At 45.9% G+C, this 18612-nt stretch overlaps 3 protein-coding genes across 5 annotated transcripts in view; 2 read left to right on the top strand and 1 right to left on the bottom strand.

Moving 5' to 3' along the window:
* Window positions 1–1431: 1431 nt before the first annotated feature.
* ttc24 (tetratricopeptide repeat domain 24) overlaps window positions 1432–18612 on the bottom strand; it is a 112966-nt gene continuing 95785 nt past the window's right edge. The window contains exons 6-13 of one of the 3 annotated variants that reach the window (XM_089118188.1): window positions 4086–4207; window positions 3657–3734; window positions 3253–3311; window positions 3106–3173; window positions 2917–3016; window positions 2760–2830; window positions 2636–2675; window positions 1432–1909 (exon numbers count right to left, since the gene is read on the bottom strand). In XM_089118188.1, coding sequence (XP_088974314.1) covers window positions 1798–1909; window positions 2636–2675; window positions 2760–2830; window positions 2917–3016; window positions 3106–3173; window positions 3253–3311; window positions 3657–3734; window positions 4086–4207 — 650 coding nt within the window. In that variant the 3' untranslated portion in view covers window positions 1432–1797. Of the gene's footprint in view, window positions 1910–2635; window positions 2682–2756; window positions 2831–2916; window positions 3048–3105; window positions 3174–3252; window positions 3312–3656; window positions 3735–4085; window positions 4208–18612 lie in introns of all 3 variants that reach the window. The other 2 variants (XM_089118189.1, XM_089118190.1) reach the window with 2 other exon arrangements.
* LOC120491149 (uncharacterized) lies at window positions 5447–10482 on the top strand. The gene is made up of 3 exons (XM_089118128.1): window positions 5447–5549; window positions 5633–5682; window positions 5764–10482. Exons 1-3 carry the CDS (start codon window positions 5521–5523, stop codon window positions 10404–10406), a joined length of 4722 nt encoding a protein of 1573 aa, XP_088974254.1. The 5' UTR covers window positions 5447–5520; the 3' UTR covers window positions 10407–10482.
* On the top strand, window positions 12290–17112 carry LOC148977098 (uncharacterized). The gene is made up of 3 exons (XM_089118127.1): window positions 12290–12406; window positions 12491–12540; window positions 12622–17112. Exons 1-3 carry the CDS (start codon window positions 12378–12380, stop codon window positions 17034–17036), a joined length of 4494 nt encoding a protein of 1497 aa, XP_088974253.1. The 5' UTR covers window positions 12290–12377; the 3' UTR covers window positions 17037–17112.

Here is an 18612-nt window from a genome sequence, read left to right as displayed (position 1 = left end):
ATTTGAAAAGATAATTGCGACTCTTTTTGCTACACAGTTTTTACATCTCGCAATTCTGACTTTATTTCTCAGACTTCGACTTGACTTTCTTGACTTATCTCCCAATAAAGTCAGAATTGTTAGATATAAAGTTGCAATTGCGTGTTATAAAGTCAGAAATGCCTGTTATAAAACTCAAAATTGTGAGATAAAAAGTCACAATTACCTTTTTTTAAAAACTTATTCTATGGCGGAAATAAGCTTCTACGGGCCCACGCTTTTCTAGTCAGTTATGAAATGACATTTCTAGGCTGTGCACAGTAGTCACTTTCATATTATTCCCTCATTCAGCGCTGTGAGAGAAACCAACCACTGTTATTAAACTCCCCCTGTGGTGTAAATCAGCGTTTAATGTTGTTTATGTGTGTATGTGGTGTGTTTAATCCGCTTTAACACATACCGTGTGTGTGTTGATAAGTGGACAGCATTGCTGAGTATTTCCTCCTTAAAACTGCAGTGAACCAAAGACAGTCTCAAAAACACGCTTTGAAATCGCTGGTGTTTCTGACGTCACAAACCACCTTGTAACCAATCAGATCAACGCGTGATCAACAACCGGTGGATCTCTGAGCTGAGTGAGTGAGTGGAGGCGGGGCTCATTTGCATATTCATAGAACTACGTATACTAAATGAGGCAAATGTGTCGAGATACATTCAAGATATTTTAAGGCATGAATAACTTTTTTTAGGAATAAAAAACGTTTGAATATGTCATTTTGGTGATCAAATAATTTTTTTTTTACTACAAGGGGACTTTTTTTATGATTTAAAGTGTAAAAACCTTGACTGCCCAACTTCAGTTAACAATATAGTCTTTCTTGGACTACGTCTTGATCATCGCTTCCTCTTTACTACAAGTTGCAGCTCCAAAAAATTGTACAAAGGAGAAAATATTGTGTACGATAACTAGAGTTCTGATATAAAAATTTATTTAGCTATTATCAGTACAGTAGTGCTTTGTCTCGGAGATGGTCTCGGAGTAGTGCTTTGTCTCCTGATCCCTAACCCCACCCCTAAACCTGCCCATCTCCGCCCCCTGATCCCTAACCCCACCCCTAATCCTACCCTTATCCACCCCCTGATCCCTAACCCCACCCCTAAACCTGCCCTTCTCCGCCCCCTGATCCCTAACCCCACCCCTAATCCTACCCATCTCCACCCCTTAGATCTGGATTCAACTCCGCCCCCTGGATCTCCACCCCTTAGATCTGGATCCAACTCCGCCCCCTGGATCTCCACCCCTTAGATCTGGATTCAACTCCGCCCCCTGGATCTCCACCCCTTAGATCTGGATTCAACTCCGCCCCCTGGATCTCCACCCCTTAGATCTGGATCCAACTCCGCCCCCTGGATCTCCACCCCTTAGATCTGGATCCAACTCCGCCCCCTGGATCTCCACCCCTTAGATCTGGATCCAACTCCGCCCCCTGGATCTCATGTGCTAAATGAGGTGCTTCTGTTATCTTGAGTGATTCACTCATGATATCTGCCGAAACTGATCAGACGCTACAACGAGATGATCAAAAATGCAGAAATACAGCATGAAATAAACATGATTATGATGCCGAAGTCTCTCGTGCTCGTCTGATCATTAGATCATGTTCACGTCATTTATCAGAAGTGTTGCCCATGAACTGCAGGTGTCCAGTGTCCAGTGTCCAGTCTCACTGTCATCCCGATCCCTGAAATAATCCTTTGGGATTGGAGTCGGATGTTCCACAAGAACATAAACCTCGTTCCCATGGAGACGTGTTTGTGTCACATGACTGTGCAGAATCTGGACCTCAGGCTCCTCGTCAGGGGCGTGGCCTGATCGCTGTCGCGCTGAGTGAGGGGCGGAGTCACAGCGCTCCTGGCCAATGGGTGTGCGCTGAAACATTAACATCATTACATGATCATCTCTCACTACAAAAATGATCAGCACAAGATTTATCCTCTCAAGCAGAATGTATTAATGTATTAATATGAAGGAATTCACACTGAATTAAACTCTGATTGAAATTTATGCAATTTCTACATCAATATAACTCTAAACTCATCATGATGAGGGTGTACGATATATATATATATTCTAAAGTGTTGTGTGACTTGCTTTGAACCGTGTTAAAATGGGGCACCGATTAATCGCATCCAAAATAAAAGTTTGTGTTTACATAATATATGTGTGTGAGCTGTGTGTAATTATTTTGTATCTATATAAACACACACATATGCTTGTATATATTTAAGAAAAATGTGTTAATTATATGTAAAATATTTATATGTATATATAAATGTATAAATATATATACAGTGCAATAAATATTTTCTTAAAAATAAAATGCATGTGTGTGTACATATTTATATATGCAAAGTAATTATACACAGTACACACACATATATTATGTAAACACAAACTTTTATTTTGGATGCGATGCATCGTTTCCCAGCACTAGATACTGTGTGTTAAAATGACGAGATTAAATGAATTGTAACACGGCTCAGTTTAGCAGGTTTGCCTGTTCAGTGTGTGATTTGAGCTGTTTTTAAAAGGTCATCATGTGACAACATCATTCATCATTTGATTTGAGCAGGAGAACTGCAAGCGGACTCGTACCCGTTCGCCCGTACTGGCCTCTGCTTCACAGACACATCACCTGTACAGGTAGAGGAACAGTCAGGTACTGCATTAGTGAATAGTGTGTGAGTGTGTGTGTGTGTGTGTGTGTGTTCTGACTCGCCGTGTCCGGAGGTTTCTGACGAGGAGTTCTGCTGATGCACCTCTGCGTTATCATGCGTGTTATTCAGATTCCTGACAAACACATGCAACAGTTTTAAGACTCAGATTACACCAGATGTGCTCTAAACAGCAGACGTGTGTGTGTGTGTGTGTTTGACCTGTTGGCCTCTGGTAGTGCACTGTGATGATCTGCTCGCTCTTGTTCTTGAAGAGGATGAGACTCTGATGACATTATGTGTCCGTTGTGGCTCTTCCCGTCTGAAGAGAACGAAAGAAAACACGCTTTCATCTCTTGAAGTCGTTCCTGTGGAGAGTAATGTGTGTTTCTCTTATTTTTCAGTTCTTACTGGGTGTGTTTTCTGCATTCTGCATCTCTCTCCTCCCCTGCTGAACATCAGACCGCACAGCCGTCGACCTGTACACACACACACACACACACACACATCAGGAGCATGTTCTGTGTCTCTAAAAGACTGTGTGTTGCGTGGCGTTACCGTGGCAGCCGTGGGTTATGATGTCGCTCCGGGACGGTTCGGTGTGTCGTCGCTCCTCTCTGAGAGGGACATTGAAGATTTATTTTTACAAAATAACCAAACCAGTGTGACTCAAACAATGATAAAAAAACATGTTCAGAAACGCAGGTTAAAGTCGGCACAGATGGAGTTCATGTCGAGCAGCGTTTACTGTGAAAGAGACGCTGAAAACACCGGATCATGAGCTGACCATGTGCAGATGAACACACCGCAGCACATATATTAATTTAAAAAAAATAGTTTTCAGAGAATAATAGCATATTATTTGTAATATTTGCTGCAAGAGGACAGACAGACAGACAGACAGATAGACAGACAGACAGATAGATAGATGGATAGATGGATGGATGGATGGATGGGTTGACCTGTTGTAGGAGCAGCTTCTGCTGTAAGGCTTCGCTCAGTTTACTGACCAGACGCTCCTGCACTGAACTAGACACGTCCTGCAGATCAAACACAGCTTTATTAATACAGAACAGATAATGGGAATATTAGAGTGATTTCTGAAGGATCATGTGACACTGAAAATTCAGCTTTGATCACAGGAATAAACTACATTTTACAATACATTCACATAGAAAACAACTGTTTTACTGTTTTTACTGTATTCTAGATAAAAAAAATGCAGCTTTGGCGAGCCGAAACTGAAACTAAATGCACTTTACAAATAAACATACAAATCAAAGTGAGTGCGTTTGCGCATGTTTTGCTTCCTTGACGTTATGTGGATTATATAAAATGAATTTCAGATTTAAAAAGCCGCTTATATTCCGGTAAATCCAGTCAGATATCACCTGGCATTTGCACAGCAGTCGTAGGGCGTCTTTATAGTAGACGGAGGCTTTCTCTGGGTCTCTCATCTGCAGCTTGATCCCACCGAGACCCTCACAGGCCTGCCACTGACCGGACGCGTCGTCTGCACAGAGAGGTAGCTGTGAGTGAGTGTGTGTGTATGTGTTCAGAGATGTTCACAATCTGGAGTTCGAGTCAAGTCTGAGGTCTTTAAGCTGGAATCTAAGTCAAGTCTGGAGTCTTTATCACTGAAGTTTTTTTGTAGGATAGTCAAATGCTAGTATACAGTACACAGTAGTTGACTTTATATATACTTCATTCTTCAACCCTAACTCCGTTCCAAAGTTCCAAAAAAAAATGTATGACGTTTTTTTTTTTGACATTGACATGTCAGCGCTCTAATGACCTCAGATAACTTTTTTTAAATTGAGGCTCAAGAGGTTACACCCTGGCTTCAAGTCAAATAATGACAGATTGCAAAATGTATTCAACTCCAGATTTTGAGGGAGATCATACTTTTCAGCCAGTTGGTTTCAAAATTCCACTTGTTATTTAGAAACTAGAAAGCAGTATTAGAACATGAAAGTGGTCTTTATAAACATTCAAAGGATTTTAAACCATTCATCTGCAATATGTGAAAGAAGCTCAATTTTGTACACAAACACTATTTATAATTACTGAACTGAGCTCTCGTTTGGGTCTTGTCATGCTTAAGTGCATGAATGCAGTCGAAATTATGTCAAAATGGCAGTTTTGGTGAGTATCCTCCTAAGCTCAGAGATAAAATAAAAAGTTTTAATCAACGTAAACAGTTGGGAGAAAATCCGATCCATGCATTTAGTCTTAAAGTGAAAGTAGCCTAAAACTCTGCTCAAATCTGCGCATGGCTGAATAACTTCTTTATCTTGAATGTATAAATTATGTACATTAATCTTTACTATAGTATTTTGTACCTAAATATTGTTAGGCCTATACCTGATATCTGTTTATTTCATTAGTGTTTTTGCTCTAATGTGTTCATTTGTGCCATTGTAATTTGCTCATAAGTGTCTTTATTTAACGTTATATTTATTTAAATATTATTTACTCCTTAGTGTTGAGCTTCTTCTTCGAGTCCATTGCAATCTCAAGTGTTGAGCTAAGAAATACAGAAAAATGTATTTTGTGTTGTCCTTTTGTCCAGAAACCATAATATAAAAAGGCAACTATCTTTAATGAAATGGCAGCTGTCATGATAGTTGCAACACCTGAACTTAATAATTGAGTATTACATGTTCCCATGACAACTGATTGTAGAGAAATAATTGGGAAATGGCAGTTGCTGGCACTATAAAGAGTCCGTCAAGCAACACTAATATGTGTTGGTGGTCAAGAATGTTTTGTATGAATTTTTACTGGTGTTGTTGAGGTGGTTAGTTGTTGTATTTTTGTTTGGCCATGGAGGGTACCACTAGCCGACTCTTAAGGTATGATGAAAAATTGTAGTATTTGTTAACAAGTGGCATTCATCTAACATGTTTTGATTTTTGTTTTGTTTTTTCGTCTACAGTTTTTCCTTGGCACTTCTCAGTCTTTGTGTCTGTGACCACTTTGGAAGTGGTAAGGTTTATCCAGGCAAGTTCTATAATTCGCATTTGTTAACGTGTCTGATTCTTTCTTTCCTTTTTTGTTTTCTTCTAGTTGGTGGCTTTGTCAGGAGTGGTTATCCTGTTTACCATGAGGCTGGTTTCCCCATGCGGGATATGAAGCCACGAAGTTCCTACAGCTGGTATGGGGCTGATTTATCAAATCCCATCAGTCCTCTAAGACCAAGGAGTAACACTTACAGTGCTGCACAAGTTAAGGGTGTGTATAGCAGTGCAAGCTATAGTCCACAAAATGGCTCTGACTCTGATGCTAGTAGTCAACTTCAAGGATCTCTGATATCTTCAGCTGGTAGTGACAGTCTCGTTTCTGGTTCTGTGACCACTGAAATGGGTGCAAGTATGCCCATTGAGTCTCTACCTGGGCCAACACCGCTCAACTATCAAACTGTAATACAGTCTAGTAATGAGTCTGTGGTGTCTAGTAGCCAGCAAATAGTGCAGAACAGCTCCCAGTCCAGTGGCCAACAAGTGGAAGGCAGCTACCAGTCTGCAGTGCAGCCCATCTTCAAGCCTCAGAGAAGTAGACTTCAAGTTGTTTCCAAGTTATTTTCTGGTAACGGGCCAGTCCAGATGTCAAGTTCTACCTTTTTGGTCAAGCCTTTGCAGCAGCGAAATGAGTTTTCACAACCCAGGTATCAGTTAGGGCAAGCCAGATTTGGATATGGACTTGTGCCATTACTGAGTGGCCAGCAACTAGTGCAGTCACGTGATGGTTCCACAGTTCAGCCTAGTGGTGTGCAGCTAGCACAGGCAAGATACCAACTTGTGGCTCAGCCTAGCCTCCAACAGTCATCTCAAGCCAGCAGCCAGAACTCTGAACAAGCTGTATTGCAATCTGTGGACCAGTCCAGTGGCCTACAATCAGCCCAAGCCATCTCTCAGTCTGTGGACCAGTCTGGCATCCAACAACCAGCCCAAGCCAGCTCAGAATCTGTTGAACTGTCAGGTAGTCTGCTGTCAGCCCAAGCCAGCTCTCAGTCTGTGGACCAGTCTGGCATCCAAGAGCCAGCCCAAGCCAGCTCTCAATCCGGTATCCAAGAGCCAGCCCAAGCCAGCTCACAGTCTGTTGAACTCTCAGGTAGTCTGCTGTCAGCCCAAGCCAGCTCTCAGTCTATGGACCAGTCTGGCGCCCAAGCCAGCTCTCACTCTGTGGATCAGTCTGGCATCCAAGAGCCAGCCCAAGCCAGCTCACAATCTGTTGAACTGTCAGGTAGTCTGCTGTCAGCCCAGGCCAGCTCACAATCTGTGGACCAGTCTGGCAACCAACAACCAGCCCAATTCAGCTCACAGTCTGGCCTGCCGTCAGCACAAGCCAGCTACCAGTTTGTACCCCAGCTTGGTTTCCAAAGACCAACACAAACTGGCTACCAGTCTGTTAATGGCCTCAGTGGTCTGCAGTCAGGACAAGCCCGCTACCAGTCTTCGTCCCGGCCCAGCGGTCTGCAGTTAGGACAAGCCCGCTACCAGTCTGTGTCCGGGCCCAGTGGTCAGCAGACAGTACAAGCCCGCTACCAGTCTGTGTCCCAGCCCAGTGGCCTGCAGTCAGCCCAAGCCAGGTACCAGTCTGTGTCCCAGTCCAGTCGTCTGCAATCAGGACAAGCCAGCTACCAGTCTGTGTCCCAGCCCAGTGGGCAACAAGTGGAAGGCAGCTACCAGTCTGCAGTGCAGTCCATCTTCAAGCCTCAGAGAAGTAGACTTCAAGTTGTTTCCAAGTTATTTTCTGGTAACGGGCCAGTCCAAATGTCAAGTTCTACCTTTTTGGTCAAGCCTTTGCAGCAGCGAAATGAGTTTTCACAACCCAGGTATCAGTTAGGGCAAGCCACATTTGGATATGGACTTGTGCCATTACTGAGTGGCCAGCAATTAGTGCAGTCACGTGATGGTTCCACAGTTCAGCCTAGTGGTGTGCAGCTAGCACAGGCAAGATACCAACTTGTGGCTCAGCCTAGCCTCCAACAGTCATCTCAAGCCAGCAGCCAGAACTCTGAACAAGCTGTATTGCAATCTGTGGACCAGTCCAGTCGCCTACAATCAGCCCAAGCCATCTCTCAGTCTGTGGACCAGTCTGGCATCCAAGAGCCAGCCCAAGCCAGCTCACAATCTGTTGAACTGTCAGGTAGTCTGCTTTCACCCCAAGCCAGCTCTCAGTCTGTGGACCAGTCTGGCATCCAAGAGCCAGCCCAAGCCAGCTCACAATCTGTTGAACTGTCAGGTAGTCTGCTGTCAGCCCAAGCCAGCTCTCAGTCTGTGGACCAGTCTGGCATCCAAGAGCCAGCCCTAGCCAGCTCACAATCTGTTGAACTGTCACGTAGTCTGCTTTCACCCCAAGCCAGCTCTCAGTCTGTGGACCAGTCTGGCATCCAAGAGCCAGCCCAAGCCAGCTCACAATCTGTTGAACTGTCAGGTAGTCTGCTTTCAGCCCAAGCCAGCTCTCAGTCTGTGGACCAGTCTGGCATCCAAGAGCCAGCCCAAGCCAGCTCACAATCTGTTGAACTGTCAGGTAGTCTGCTTTCAGCCCAAGCCAGCTCTCAGTCTGTGGACCAGTCTGGCATCCAAGAGCCAGCCCAAGCCAGCTCACAATCTGTTGAACTCTCAGGTAGTCTGCTGTCAGCCCAAGCCAGCTCTCAGTCTGTGGACCAGTCTGGCATCCAAGAGCCAGCCCAAGCCAGCTCACAATCTGTTGAACTCTCAGGTAGTCTGCTGTCAGCCCAAGCCAGCTCACAGTCTGTGGACCAGTCTGGCAACCAACAACCAGCCCAATTCAGCTCACAGTCTGGCCTGCCGTCAGCACAAGCCAGCTACCAGTTTGTACCCCAGCTTGGTTTCCAAAGACCAACACAAACTGGCTACCAGTCTGTTAATGGCCCCAGTGGTCTCCAGTCAGGACAAGCCCACTACCAGTCTTTGTCCCGGCCCAGCAGTCTGCAGTTAGGACAAGCCCACTACCAGTCTTTGTCCCGGCCCAGCAGTCTGCAGTTAGGACAAGCCCGCTACCAGTCTTTGTCCCGGCCCAGCAGTCTGCAGTTAGGACAAGCCCGCTACCAGTCTTTGTCCCGGCCCAGCAGTCTGCAGTTAGGACAAGCCAGTTACCAGTCTGTGTCCCAGCCCAGCGGTCCTCAATCAGCCCAAGCCAGGTACCAGTCTGTGTCCCAGCCCAGTGGTCCGCAATCAGGACAAGCCAGCTACCAGTCTGTGTCCCAGCCCAGCGGTCTACAATCAGGCCAAGCCAACTACCAGTCTGTGTCCCAGCTCAGTGGTCCGCAATCAGGACAAGCAAGCTACCACTCTGTGTCCCAGCCCAGCGGTCCTCAATCAGCCCAAGCCAGGTACCAGTCTGTGTCCCAGCCCAGTGGTCCGCAATCAGGACAAGCCAGCTACCCGTCTGTGTCCCAGCCCAGCGGTCCTCAATCAGGCCAAGCCAGCTACCAGTCTGTGTCCCAGCCCAGCGGTCTACAATCAGGCCAAGCCAACTACCAGTCTGTGTCCCAGCTCAGTGGTCCGCAATCAGGACAAGCAAGCTACCACTCTGTGTCCCAGCCCAGCGGTCTACAATCAGGCCAAGCCAACTACCAGTCTGTGTCCCAGCTCAGTGGTCCGCAATCAGGCCAAGCCAACTACCAGTCTGTGTCCCAGCCCAGTGGCCTGCAGTCAGCCCAAGCCAGGTACCAGTCTGTGTCCCAGCCCAGCGGTCTGCAATCAGGCCAAGCCAGGTACCAGTCTGTGTTCCAGCCCAGTGGTCCGCAATCAGGACAAGCCAGGTACCAGTATGTGTCCCAGCCCAGTGGTCTGCAATCAGGACAAGCCAGCTACCAGTCTGTGTCCCAGCCCAGTGGCCTGCAGTCAGCCCAAGCCAGGTACCAGTCTGTGTCCCAGCCCAGCGATCTACAATCAAGCCAATCCAGGTACCAGTCAGTGGCCCAGCCCAGCAGCCTGCAGTCAGCCCAAGCCAGGTACCAGTCATTGCAACAGCTCAGCGGTCTGCAATCAGGACAAGCCACGTACCAGTCTGTGTCCCAGCCCAGCGGTCTACAATCAGGCCAAGCCAGGTACCAGTCTGTGTCCCAGCCCAGCGGTCTACAATCAGGCCAAGCCAGGTACCAGTCTGTGTCCCAACCCAGCGGTCTGCAATCAGGCCAAGCCAGGTACCAGTCTGTGTCCCAGCCCAGTGGTCCGCAATCAGGACAAGCCAGCTACCAGTCTGTGTCCCAGCCCAGCGGTCTGCAGTCAGCCCAAGCCAGGTACCAGTCTGTGTCCCAGCCCAGTGTTCAGCAATCAGGCCAAGCCAGGTACCAGTCTGTGTCCCAGCCCAGTGGTCAGCAATCAGCCCAAGCCAGCTACCATTCTCTGTCCCAGCCCAGTGGTCTGCAATCAGGACAAGCCAGGTACCAGTCTGCGTCCCAGTCCAGTGGTCAGCAATCAGCCCAAGCCAGCTACCAGTCTATGTCGCAACAGTCGAGATTCAAGGTCTCTCCTAAGCCAGAGCAGTCAATTTACATGTCTCTTTCCAGTCTTGGTTCCAAACCTGTGGAGCAACCCAGAAAAATACCACTTCAAGCTTTGAGTCTGATGCAGTCTGTCCAACCTGGCTTTCAAGATCCAGCACCTCTGCACTCTCAGACTGCTCATAAGCATTTGTCTCCAGGCATATTGAGGTTGTTGCAACAAGTGAAGTCATAGCTGAATACTCTGCCTTGTTTTCTTCATTTAGTGTTTGCTTTTGTTTTTGAAAAAATAAACAAACCTGTGACCTCAAGTGTCTACTAGGAGTCTTCCTTTTGTTTGTATTTCATTAGCATGACTTCCTTTGTTTAACAATCTGCTTTGTTCTCTACTACTTTTACACCTGGAGAAGTTTTGCTTGATCAGATCAAAAAAGTGCATGCTTAAACTGGTGTAAAGGTGTCTAATATGTTTAGCTTATTCACTTTCAACAAATTCCAGAGGTAGTGGAATGCATTTAACTAGATTACTTCCAGAGTGTAAATGCTCATGTGTTTGTCTGTTCAAATGGCAATGAATGACCAACTGACCCAATTCATTAACATTATGGGTGGCAGTCTTAACAGAGGCATAGGTAGGTGGCTTCTTGGGGGGGGGGGGGGGCTACCAGTGGCTGTAGTAGGGAGGGCTTCCAACCTCAAAAAGAAAAAGCCCCTTATGAATGTTTCAAAAGCATGGTAAATTTTATTAATATACTTAAATATGCTGAAGTAGTTCATGTCCAGTTCATGGTTATCTGTGCCTTAAAGTGAAAGTAGCATAAAACTCTGCTCGAATATGTACATTAGTCTTTACTATAGTATTTTGTACTTGAATACTGAAAGTATTTTACCATAAATTTCAGCCTATACTTGAAATCTGATTCTTTAATTTGTATCTTTGTTCCAATGTGTTTATTTGGACTATTGTAATTAGCTCATAAGTGTCTTTATTTACCATTATTTATTCAAATGTTTATAAGCTCCTTAGTGTTGAGCCCTTTGTGTTTATATTTATTTCCTATTAAGACCTGGGTCTGTATTCATAAAGAATCTTAATGAAAAGTGTAGCTCCTAGTGACAAAATTCAAAGAAAATTCTTAGAAATGTGGTCGTTTACTCTTAAAATAAAAGAATGTAAGTCAGAAAGCATATTAACCCTTAAAAGATGTTTTAAGGTCAAAATTGTTAGGAGCACGGACAAAGACTTTAAGAGGCTTAAGACTTTCTTTAGTCTTTACCTTACTCGGAGTTGCTCTCAGATCGGTCCCAAATCACTCTTAAACTGAGACTACTAGGTAAAAGAATTAAAGCTAAATTAAGTGTTATCTCAAAGGATTCTTAGAATCTTTATGAATACGGGCCCTGGTCTTTTTGTTATAAAATAAAGTTGTCCATTCAGCTGAATACAAAAAATAAATAAATGAAACCTGATGGGGGTCTCACCTGAACACAGCTTTCACCACAGGAAAGCTAACAAGAATAGTCCTGCCAGATTTTTATGTTGACATGTATTTATTCATGACAAGTCTGAAAGAAAATTACCAGGGTACTCTAGTTTTCAAACAGTTTCAATAAAGACAAAAAGATATTTGTATTTTCGCATTTGAGAATTGCAGATTGCAAGAGTTTTGCAACTCCTAAAGATACTCCAAACAAACCTGTTGATTGGTTAACACAACATAAAGCCATAAGTCCAAATTTGAAAGAAAAAACATTTATAACATCTGTTATCATTGAACAAAATAGATTTTGATATGAAAATATATACGGCCGCTTGACCAAATCAATGCTAAGATTTTAAACAGTGAGCATTCTAATGCTTCTTTAAATGTTAAAATGTATTCTCAATGAATAAAAACATAATTTTAATTAATCCCCAAAAAGTATTTTGTGTGCTGTCTTTTTGTCCAGTAATCATAATATAAAAAAACAACTCTATCTTTAATGAAATGGCAGCTGTCATGATAGTTGCAACACCTGAACTTAATAATTGAGTATTACATGTTCCCATGACAACTGATTGTAGAGAAACAATTGGGAAATGGCAGTTGCTGGCACTATAAAGAGTCCGTCAAGCAACACTAATACGTGTTGGTGGTCAAGAATGTTTTGTATGAATTTTCACTGGTGTTGTTGAGGTGGTTAGTTGTTGTATTTTTGTTTGGCCATGGAGGGTACCACTAGCCGACTCTTAAGGTATGATGAAAAATTGTAGTATTTGTTAACAAGTGGCATTCATCTAACATGTTTTAATTTTTTGTTTTGTTTTTTCGTCTACAGTTTTTCCTTGGCACTTCTCAGTCTTTGTGTCTGTGACCACTTTGGAAGTGGTAAGGTTTATCCAGGCAAGTTCTATAATTCGCATTTGTTAACGTGTCTGATTCTTTCTTTCCTTTTTTATTTTCTTCTAGTTGGTGGCTTTGTCAGGAGTGGTTATCCTGTTTACCATGAGGCTGGTTTCCCCATGCGGGATATGAAGCCACGAAGTTCCTACAGCTGGTATGGGGCTGATGTATCAAATCCCATCAGTCCTCTAAGACCAAGGAGTAACACTTACAGTGCTGCACAAGTTAAGGGTGTGTATAGCAGTGCAAGCTATAGTCCACAAAATGGCTCTGACTCTGATGCTAGTAGTCAACTTCAAGGATCTCTGATATCTTCAGCTGGTAGTGACAGTCTCGTTTCTGGTTCTGTGACCACTGAAATGGGTGCAAGTATGCCCATTGAGTCTCTACCTGGGCCAACACCGCTCAACTATCAAACTGTAATACAGTCTAGTAATGAGTCTGTGGTGTCTAGTAGCCAGCAAATAGTGCAGAACAGCTCCCAGTCCAGTGGCCAACAAGTGGAAGGCAGCTACCAGTCTGCAGTGCAGCCCATCTTCAAGCCTCAGAGAAGTAGACTTCAAGTTGTTTCCAAGTTATTTTCTGGTAACGGGCCAGTCCAGATGTCAAGTTCTACCTTTTTGGTCAAGCCTTTGCAGCAGCGAAATGAGTTTTCACAACCCAGGTATCAGTTAGGGCAAGCCAGATTTGGATATGGACTTGTGCCATTACTGAGTGGCCAGCAACTAGTGCAGTCACGTGATGGTTCCACAGTTCAGCCTAGTGGTGTGCAGCTAGCACAGGCAAGATACCAACTTGTGGCTCAGCCTAGCCTCCAACAGTCATCTCAAGCCAGCAGCCAGAACTCTGAACAAGCTGTATTGCAATCTGTGGACCAGTCCAGTGGCCTACAATCAGCCCAAGCCATCTCTCAGTCTGTGGACCAGTCTGGCATCCAACAACCAGCCCAAGCCAGCTCAGAATCTGTTGAACTGTCAGGTAGTCTGCTGTCACCCCAAGCCAGCTCTCAGTCTGTGGACCAGTCTGGCATCCAAGAGCCAGCCCAAGCCAGCTCTCAATCCGGTATCCAAGAGCCAGCCCAAGCCAGCTCACAGTCTGTTGAACTCTCAGGTAGTCTGCTGTCAGCCCAAGCCAGCTCTCAGTCTATGGACCAGTCTGGCATCCAAGAGCCAGCCCAAGCCAGCTCTCACTCTGTGGATCAGTCTGGCATCCAAGAGCCAGCCCAAGCCAGCTCACAATCTGTTGAACTGTCAGGTAGTCTGCTGTCAGCCCAGGCCAGCTCACAATCTGTGGACCAGTCTGGCAACCAACAACCAGCCCAATTCAGCTCACAGTCTGGCCTGCCGTCAGCACAAGCCAGCTACCAGTTTGTACCCCAGCTTGGTTTCCAAAGACCAACACAAACTGGCTACCAGTCTGTTAATGGCCTCAGTGGTCTGCAGTCAGGACAAGCCCGCTACCAGTCTTCGTCCCGGCCCAGCGGTCTGCAGTTAGGACAAGCCCGCTACCAGTCTTTGTCCGGGCCCAATGGTCAGCAGACAGTACAAGCCCGCTACCAGTCTGTGTCCCAGCCCAGTGGCCTGCAGTCAGCCCAAGCCAGGTACCAGTCTGTGTCCCAGTCCAGTCGTCTGCAATCAGGACAAGCCAGCTACCAGTCTGTGTCCCAGCCCAGTGGGCAACAAGTGGAAGGCAGCTACCAGTCTGCAGTGCAGTCCATCTTCAAGCCTCAGAGAAGTAGACTTCAAGTTGTTTCCAAGTTATTTTCTGGTAACGGGCCAGTCCAAATGTCAAGTTCTACCTTTTTGGTCAAGCCTTTGCAGCAGCGAAATGAGTTTTCACAACCCAGGTATCAGTTAGGGCAAGCCACATTTGGATATGGACTTGTGCCATTACTGAGTGGCCAGCAATTAGTGCAGTCACGTGATGGTTCCACAGTTCAGCCTAGTGGTGTGCAGCTAGCACAGGCAAGATACCAACTTGTGGCTCAGCCTAGCCTCCAACAGTCATCTCAAGCCAGCAGCCAGAACTCTGAACAAGCTGTATTGCAATCTGTGGACCAGTCCAGTCGCCTACAATCAGCCCAAGCCATCTCTCAGTCTGTGGACCAGTCTGGCATCCAAGAGCCAGCCCAAGCCAGCTCACAATCTGTTGAACTGTCAGGTAGTCTGCTTTCACCCCAAGCCAGCTCTCAGTCTGTGGACCAGTCTGGCATCCAAGAGCCAGCCCAAGCCAGCTCACAATCTGTTGAACTGTCAGGTAGTCTGCTTTCACCCCAAGCCAGCTCTCAGTCTGTGGACCAGTCTGGCATCCAAGAGCCAGCCCAAGCCAGCTCACAATCTGTTGAACTGTCAGGTAGTCTGCTTTCAGCCCAAGCCAGCTCTCAGTCTGTGGACCAGTCTGGCATCCAAGAGCCAGCCCAAGCCAGCTCACAATCTGTTGAACTGTCAGGTAGTCTGCTTTCAGCCCAAGCCAGCTCTCAGTCTGTGGACCAGTCTGGCATCCAAGAGCCAGCCCAAGCCAGCTCACAATCTGTTGAACTCTCAGGTAGTCTGCTGTCAGCCCAAGCCAGCTCTCAGTCTGTGGACCAGTCTGGCATCCAAGAGCCAGCCCAAGCCAGCTCACAATCTGTTGAACTCTCAGGTAGTCTGCTGTCAGCCCAAGCCAGCTCACAGTCTGTGGACCAGTCTGGCAACCAACAACCAGCCCAATTCAGCTCACAGTCTGGCCTGCCGTCAGCACAAGCCAGCTACCAGTTTGTACCCCAGCTTGGTTTCCAAAGACCAACACAAACTGGCTACCAGTCTGTTAATGGCCCCAGTGGTCTGCAGTCAGGACAAGCCCACTACCAGTCTTTGTCCCGGCCCAGCAGTCTGCAGTTAGGACAAGCCCACTACCAGTCTTTGTCCCGGCCCAGCAGTCTGCAGTTAGGACAAGCCCGCTACCAGTCTTTGTCCCGGCCCAGCAGTCTGCAGTTAGGACAAGCCCGCTACCAGTCTTTGTCCCGGCCCAGCAGTCTGCAGTTGGGACAAGCCAGTTACCAGTCTGTGTCCCAGCCCAGCGGTCCTCAATCAGCCCAAGCCAGGTACCAGTTTGTGTCCCAGCCCAGTGGTCCGCAATCAGGACAAGCCAGCTACCAGTCTGTGTCCCAGCCCAGCGGTCCTCAATCAGGCCAAGCCAGCTACCAGTCTGTGTCCCAGCCCAGCGGTCTACAATCAGGCCAAGCCAACTACCAGTCTGTGTCCCAGCTCAGTGGTCCGCAATCAGGACAAGCAAGCTACCACTCTGTGTCCCAGCCCAGCGGTCTACAATCAGGCCAAGCCAACTACCAGTCTGTGTCCCAGCTCAGTGGTCCGCAATCAGGCCAAGCCAACTACCAGTCTGTGTCCCAGCCCAGTGGCCTGCAGTCAGCCCAAGCCAGGTACCAGTCTGTGTCCCAGCCCAGCGGTCTACAATCAGGCCAAGCCAGGTACCAGTCTGTGTCCCAGCCCAGCGGTCTGCAATCAGGCCAAGCCAGGTACCAGTCTGTGTTCCAGCCCAGTGGTCCGCAATCAGGACAAGCCAGGTACCAGTATGTGTCCCAGCCCAGTGGTCCGCAATCAGGACAAGCCAGCTACCAGTCTGTGTCCCAGCCCAGTGGCCTGCAGTCAGCCCAAGCCAGGTACCAGTCTGTGTCCCAGCCCAGCGATCTACAATCAAGCCAATCCAGGTACCAGTCAGTGGCCCAGCCCAGCAGCCTGCAGTCAGCCCAAGCCAGGTACCAGTCATTGCAACAGCTCAGCGGTCTGCAATCAGGACAAGCCACGTACCAGTCTGTGTCCCAGCCCAGCGGTCTACAATCAGGCCAAGCCAGGTACCAGTCTGTGTCCCAGCCCAGCGGTCTACAATCAGGCCAAGCCAGGTACCAGTCTGTGTCCCAACCCAGCGGTCTGCAATCAGGCCAAGCCAGGTACCAGTCTGTGTCCCAGCCCAGTGGTCCGCAATCAGGACAAGCCAGCTACCAGTCTGTGTCCCAGCCCAGCGGTCTGCAGTCAGCCCAAGCCAGGTACCAGTCTGTGTCCCAGCCCAGTGTTCAGCAATCAGGCCAAGCCAGGTACCAGTCTGTGTCCCAGCCCAGTGGTCAGCAATCAGCCCAAGCCAGCTACCATTCTCTGTCCCAGCCCAGTGGTCTGCAATCAGGACAAGCCAGGTACCAGTCTGTGTCCCAGCCCAGTGGTCAGCAATCAGCCCAAGCCAGCTACCAGTCTATGTCGCAACAGTCGAGATTCAAGGTCTCTCCTAAGCCAGAGCAGTCAATTTACATGTCTCTTTCCAGTCTTGGTTCCAAACCTGTGGAGCAACCCAGAAAAATACCACTTCAAGCTTTGAGTCTGATGCAGTCTGTCCAACCTGGCTTTCAAGATCCAGCACCTCTGCACTCTCAGACTGCTCATAAGCATTTGTCTCCAGGCATATTGAGGTTGTTGCAACAAGTGAAGTCATAGCTGAATACTCTGCCTTGTTTTCTTCATTTAGTGTTTGCTTTTGTTTTTGAAAAAATAAACAAACCTGTGACCTCAAGTGTCTACTAGGAGTCTTCCTTTTGTTTGTATTTCATTAGCATGACTTCCTTTGTTTAACAATCTGCTTTGTTCTCTACTACTTTTACACCTGGAGAAGTTTTGCTTGATCAGATCAAAAAAGTGCATGCTTAAACTGGTGTAAAGGTGTCTAATATGTTTAGCTTATTCACTTTCAACAAATTCCAGAGGTAGTGGAATGCATTTAACTAGATTACTTCCAGAGTGTAAATGCTCATGTGTTTGTCTGTTCAAATGGCAATGAATGACCAACTGACCCAATTCATTAACATTATGGGTGGCAGTCTTAACAGAGGCATAGGTAGGTGGCTTCTTGGGGGGGGGGCCTACCAGTGGCTGTAGTAGGGAGGGCTTCCAACCTCAAAAAGAAAAAGCCCCTTATGAATGTTTCAAAAGCATGGTAAATTTTATTAATGTACTTAAATATGCTGAAGTAGTTCATGTCCAGTTCATGGTTATCTGTGCCTTAAAGTGAAAGTAGCATAAAACTCTGCTCGAATATGTACATTAGTCTTTACTATAGTATTTTGTACTTGAATACTGAAAGTATTTTACCATAAATTTCAGCCTATACTTGAAATCTGATTCTTTAATTTGTATCTTTGTTCCAATGTGTTTATTTGGACTATTGTAATTAGCTCATAAGTGTCTTTATTTAACTCCTTAATGTTGAGCCCTTTGTGTTTATATTTATTTCCTATTAAGACCTGGGTCTGTATTCATAAAGAATCTTAATGAAAAGTGTAGCTCCTAGTGACAAAATTCAAAGAAAATTCTTAGAAATGTGGTCGTTTACTCTTAAAATAAAAGAATGTAAGTCAGAAAGCATATTAACCTTTAAAAGATGTTTTAAGGTCAAAATTGTTAGGAGCACGGACAAAGACTTTAAGAGGCTTAAGACTTTCTTTAGTCTTTACCTTACTCGGAGTTGCTCTCAGATCGGTCCCAAATCACTCTTAAACTGAGACTACTAGGTAAAAGAATTAAAGCTAAATTAAGTGTTATCTCAAAGGATTCTTAGAATCTTTATGAATACGGGCCCTGGTCTTTTTGTTATAAAATAAAGTTGTCCATTCAGCTGAATACAAAAAATAAATAAATGAAACCTGATGGGGGTCTCACCTGAACACAGCTTTCACCACAGGAAAGCTAACAAGAATAGTCCTGCCAGATTTTTATGTTGACATGTATTTATTCATGACAAGTCTGAAAGAAAATTACCAGGGTACTCTAGTTTTCAAACAGTTTCAATAAAGACAAAAAGATATTTGTATTTTCGCATTTGAGAATTGCAGATTGCAAGAGTTTTGCAACTCCTAAAGATACTCCAAACAAACCTGTTGATTGGTTAACACAACTTAAAGCCATAAGTCCAAATTTGAAAGAAAAAACATTTATAACATCTGTTATCATTGATCAAAATAGATTTTGATATGAAAATATATACGGCCGCTTGACCAAATCAATGCTAAGATTTTAA

This window comes from Pimephales promelas, chromosome 12 (genome assembly GCF_988280905.1).
Source record: "Pimephales promelas chromosome 12, fPimPro1.hap1.1, whole genome shotgun sequence".
Classification (NCBI taxonomy): Eukaryota; Metazoa; Chordata; class Actinopteri; order Cypriniformes; family Leuciscidae; genus Pimephales; species Pimephales promelas.
Note: the sequence above shows the minus strand (reverse complement) of the source record. Positions and strands in the feature narration are given on the sequence as shown.

Excerpts from the sequence above, each read along its gene's own strand:
- LOC120491149 (XM_089118128.1), top strand. The coding sequence starts at position 5,521 with ATGGAGGGTACCACTAGCCGACTCTTAAG. Across the intron at positions 5,550-5,632 it reads ACCACTAGCCGACTCTTAAG|TTTTTCCTTGGCACTTCTCA; the intron begins GTATGATGAAAA and ends TTTCGTCTACAG. Across the intron at positions 5,683-5,763 it reads CTGTGACCACTTTGGAAGTG|TTGGTGGCTTTGTCAGGAGT; the intron begins GTAAGGTTTATC and ends GTTTTCTTCTAG.
- LOC148977098 (XM_089118127.1), top strand. The coding sequence starts at position 12,378 with ATGGAGGGTACCACTAGCCGACTCTTAAG. Across the intron at positions 12,407-12,490 it reads ACCACTAGCCGACTCTTAAG|TTTTTCCTTGGCACTTCTCA; the intron begins GTATGATGAAAA and ends TTTCGTCTACAG. Across the intron at positions 12,541-12,621 it reads CTGTGACCACTTTGGAAGTG|TTGGTGGCTTTGTCAGGAGT; the intron begins GTAAGGTTTATC and ends ATTTTCTTCTAG.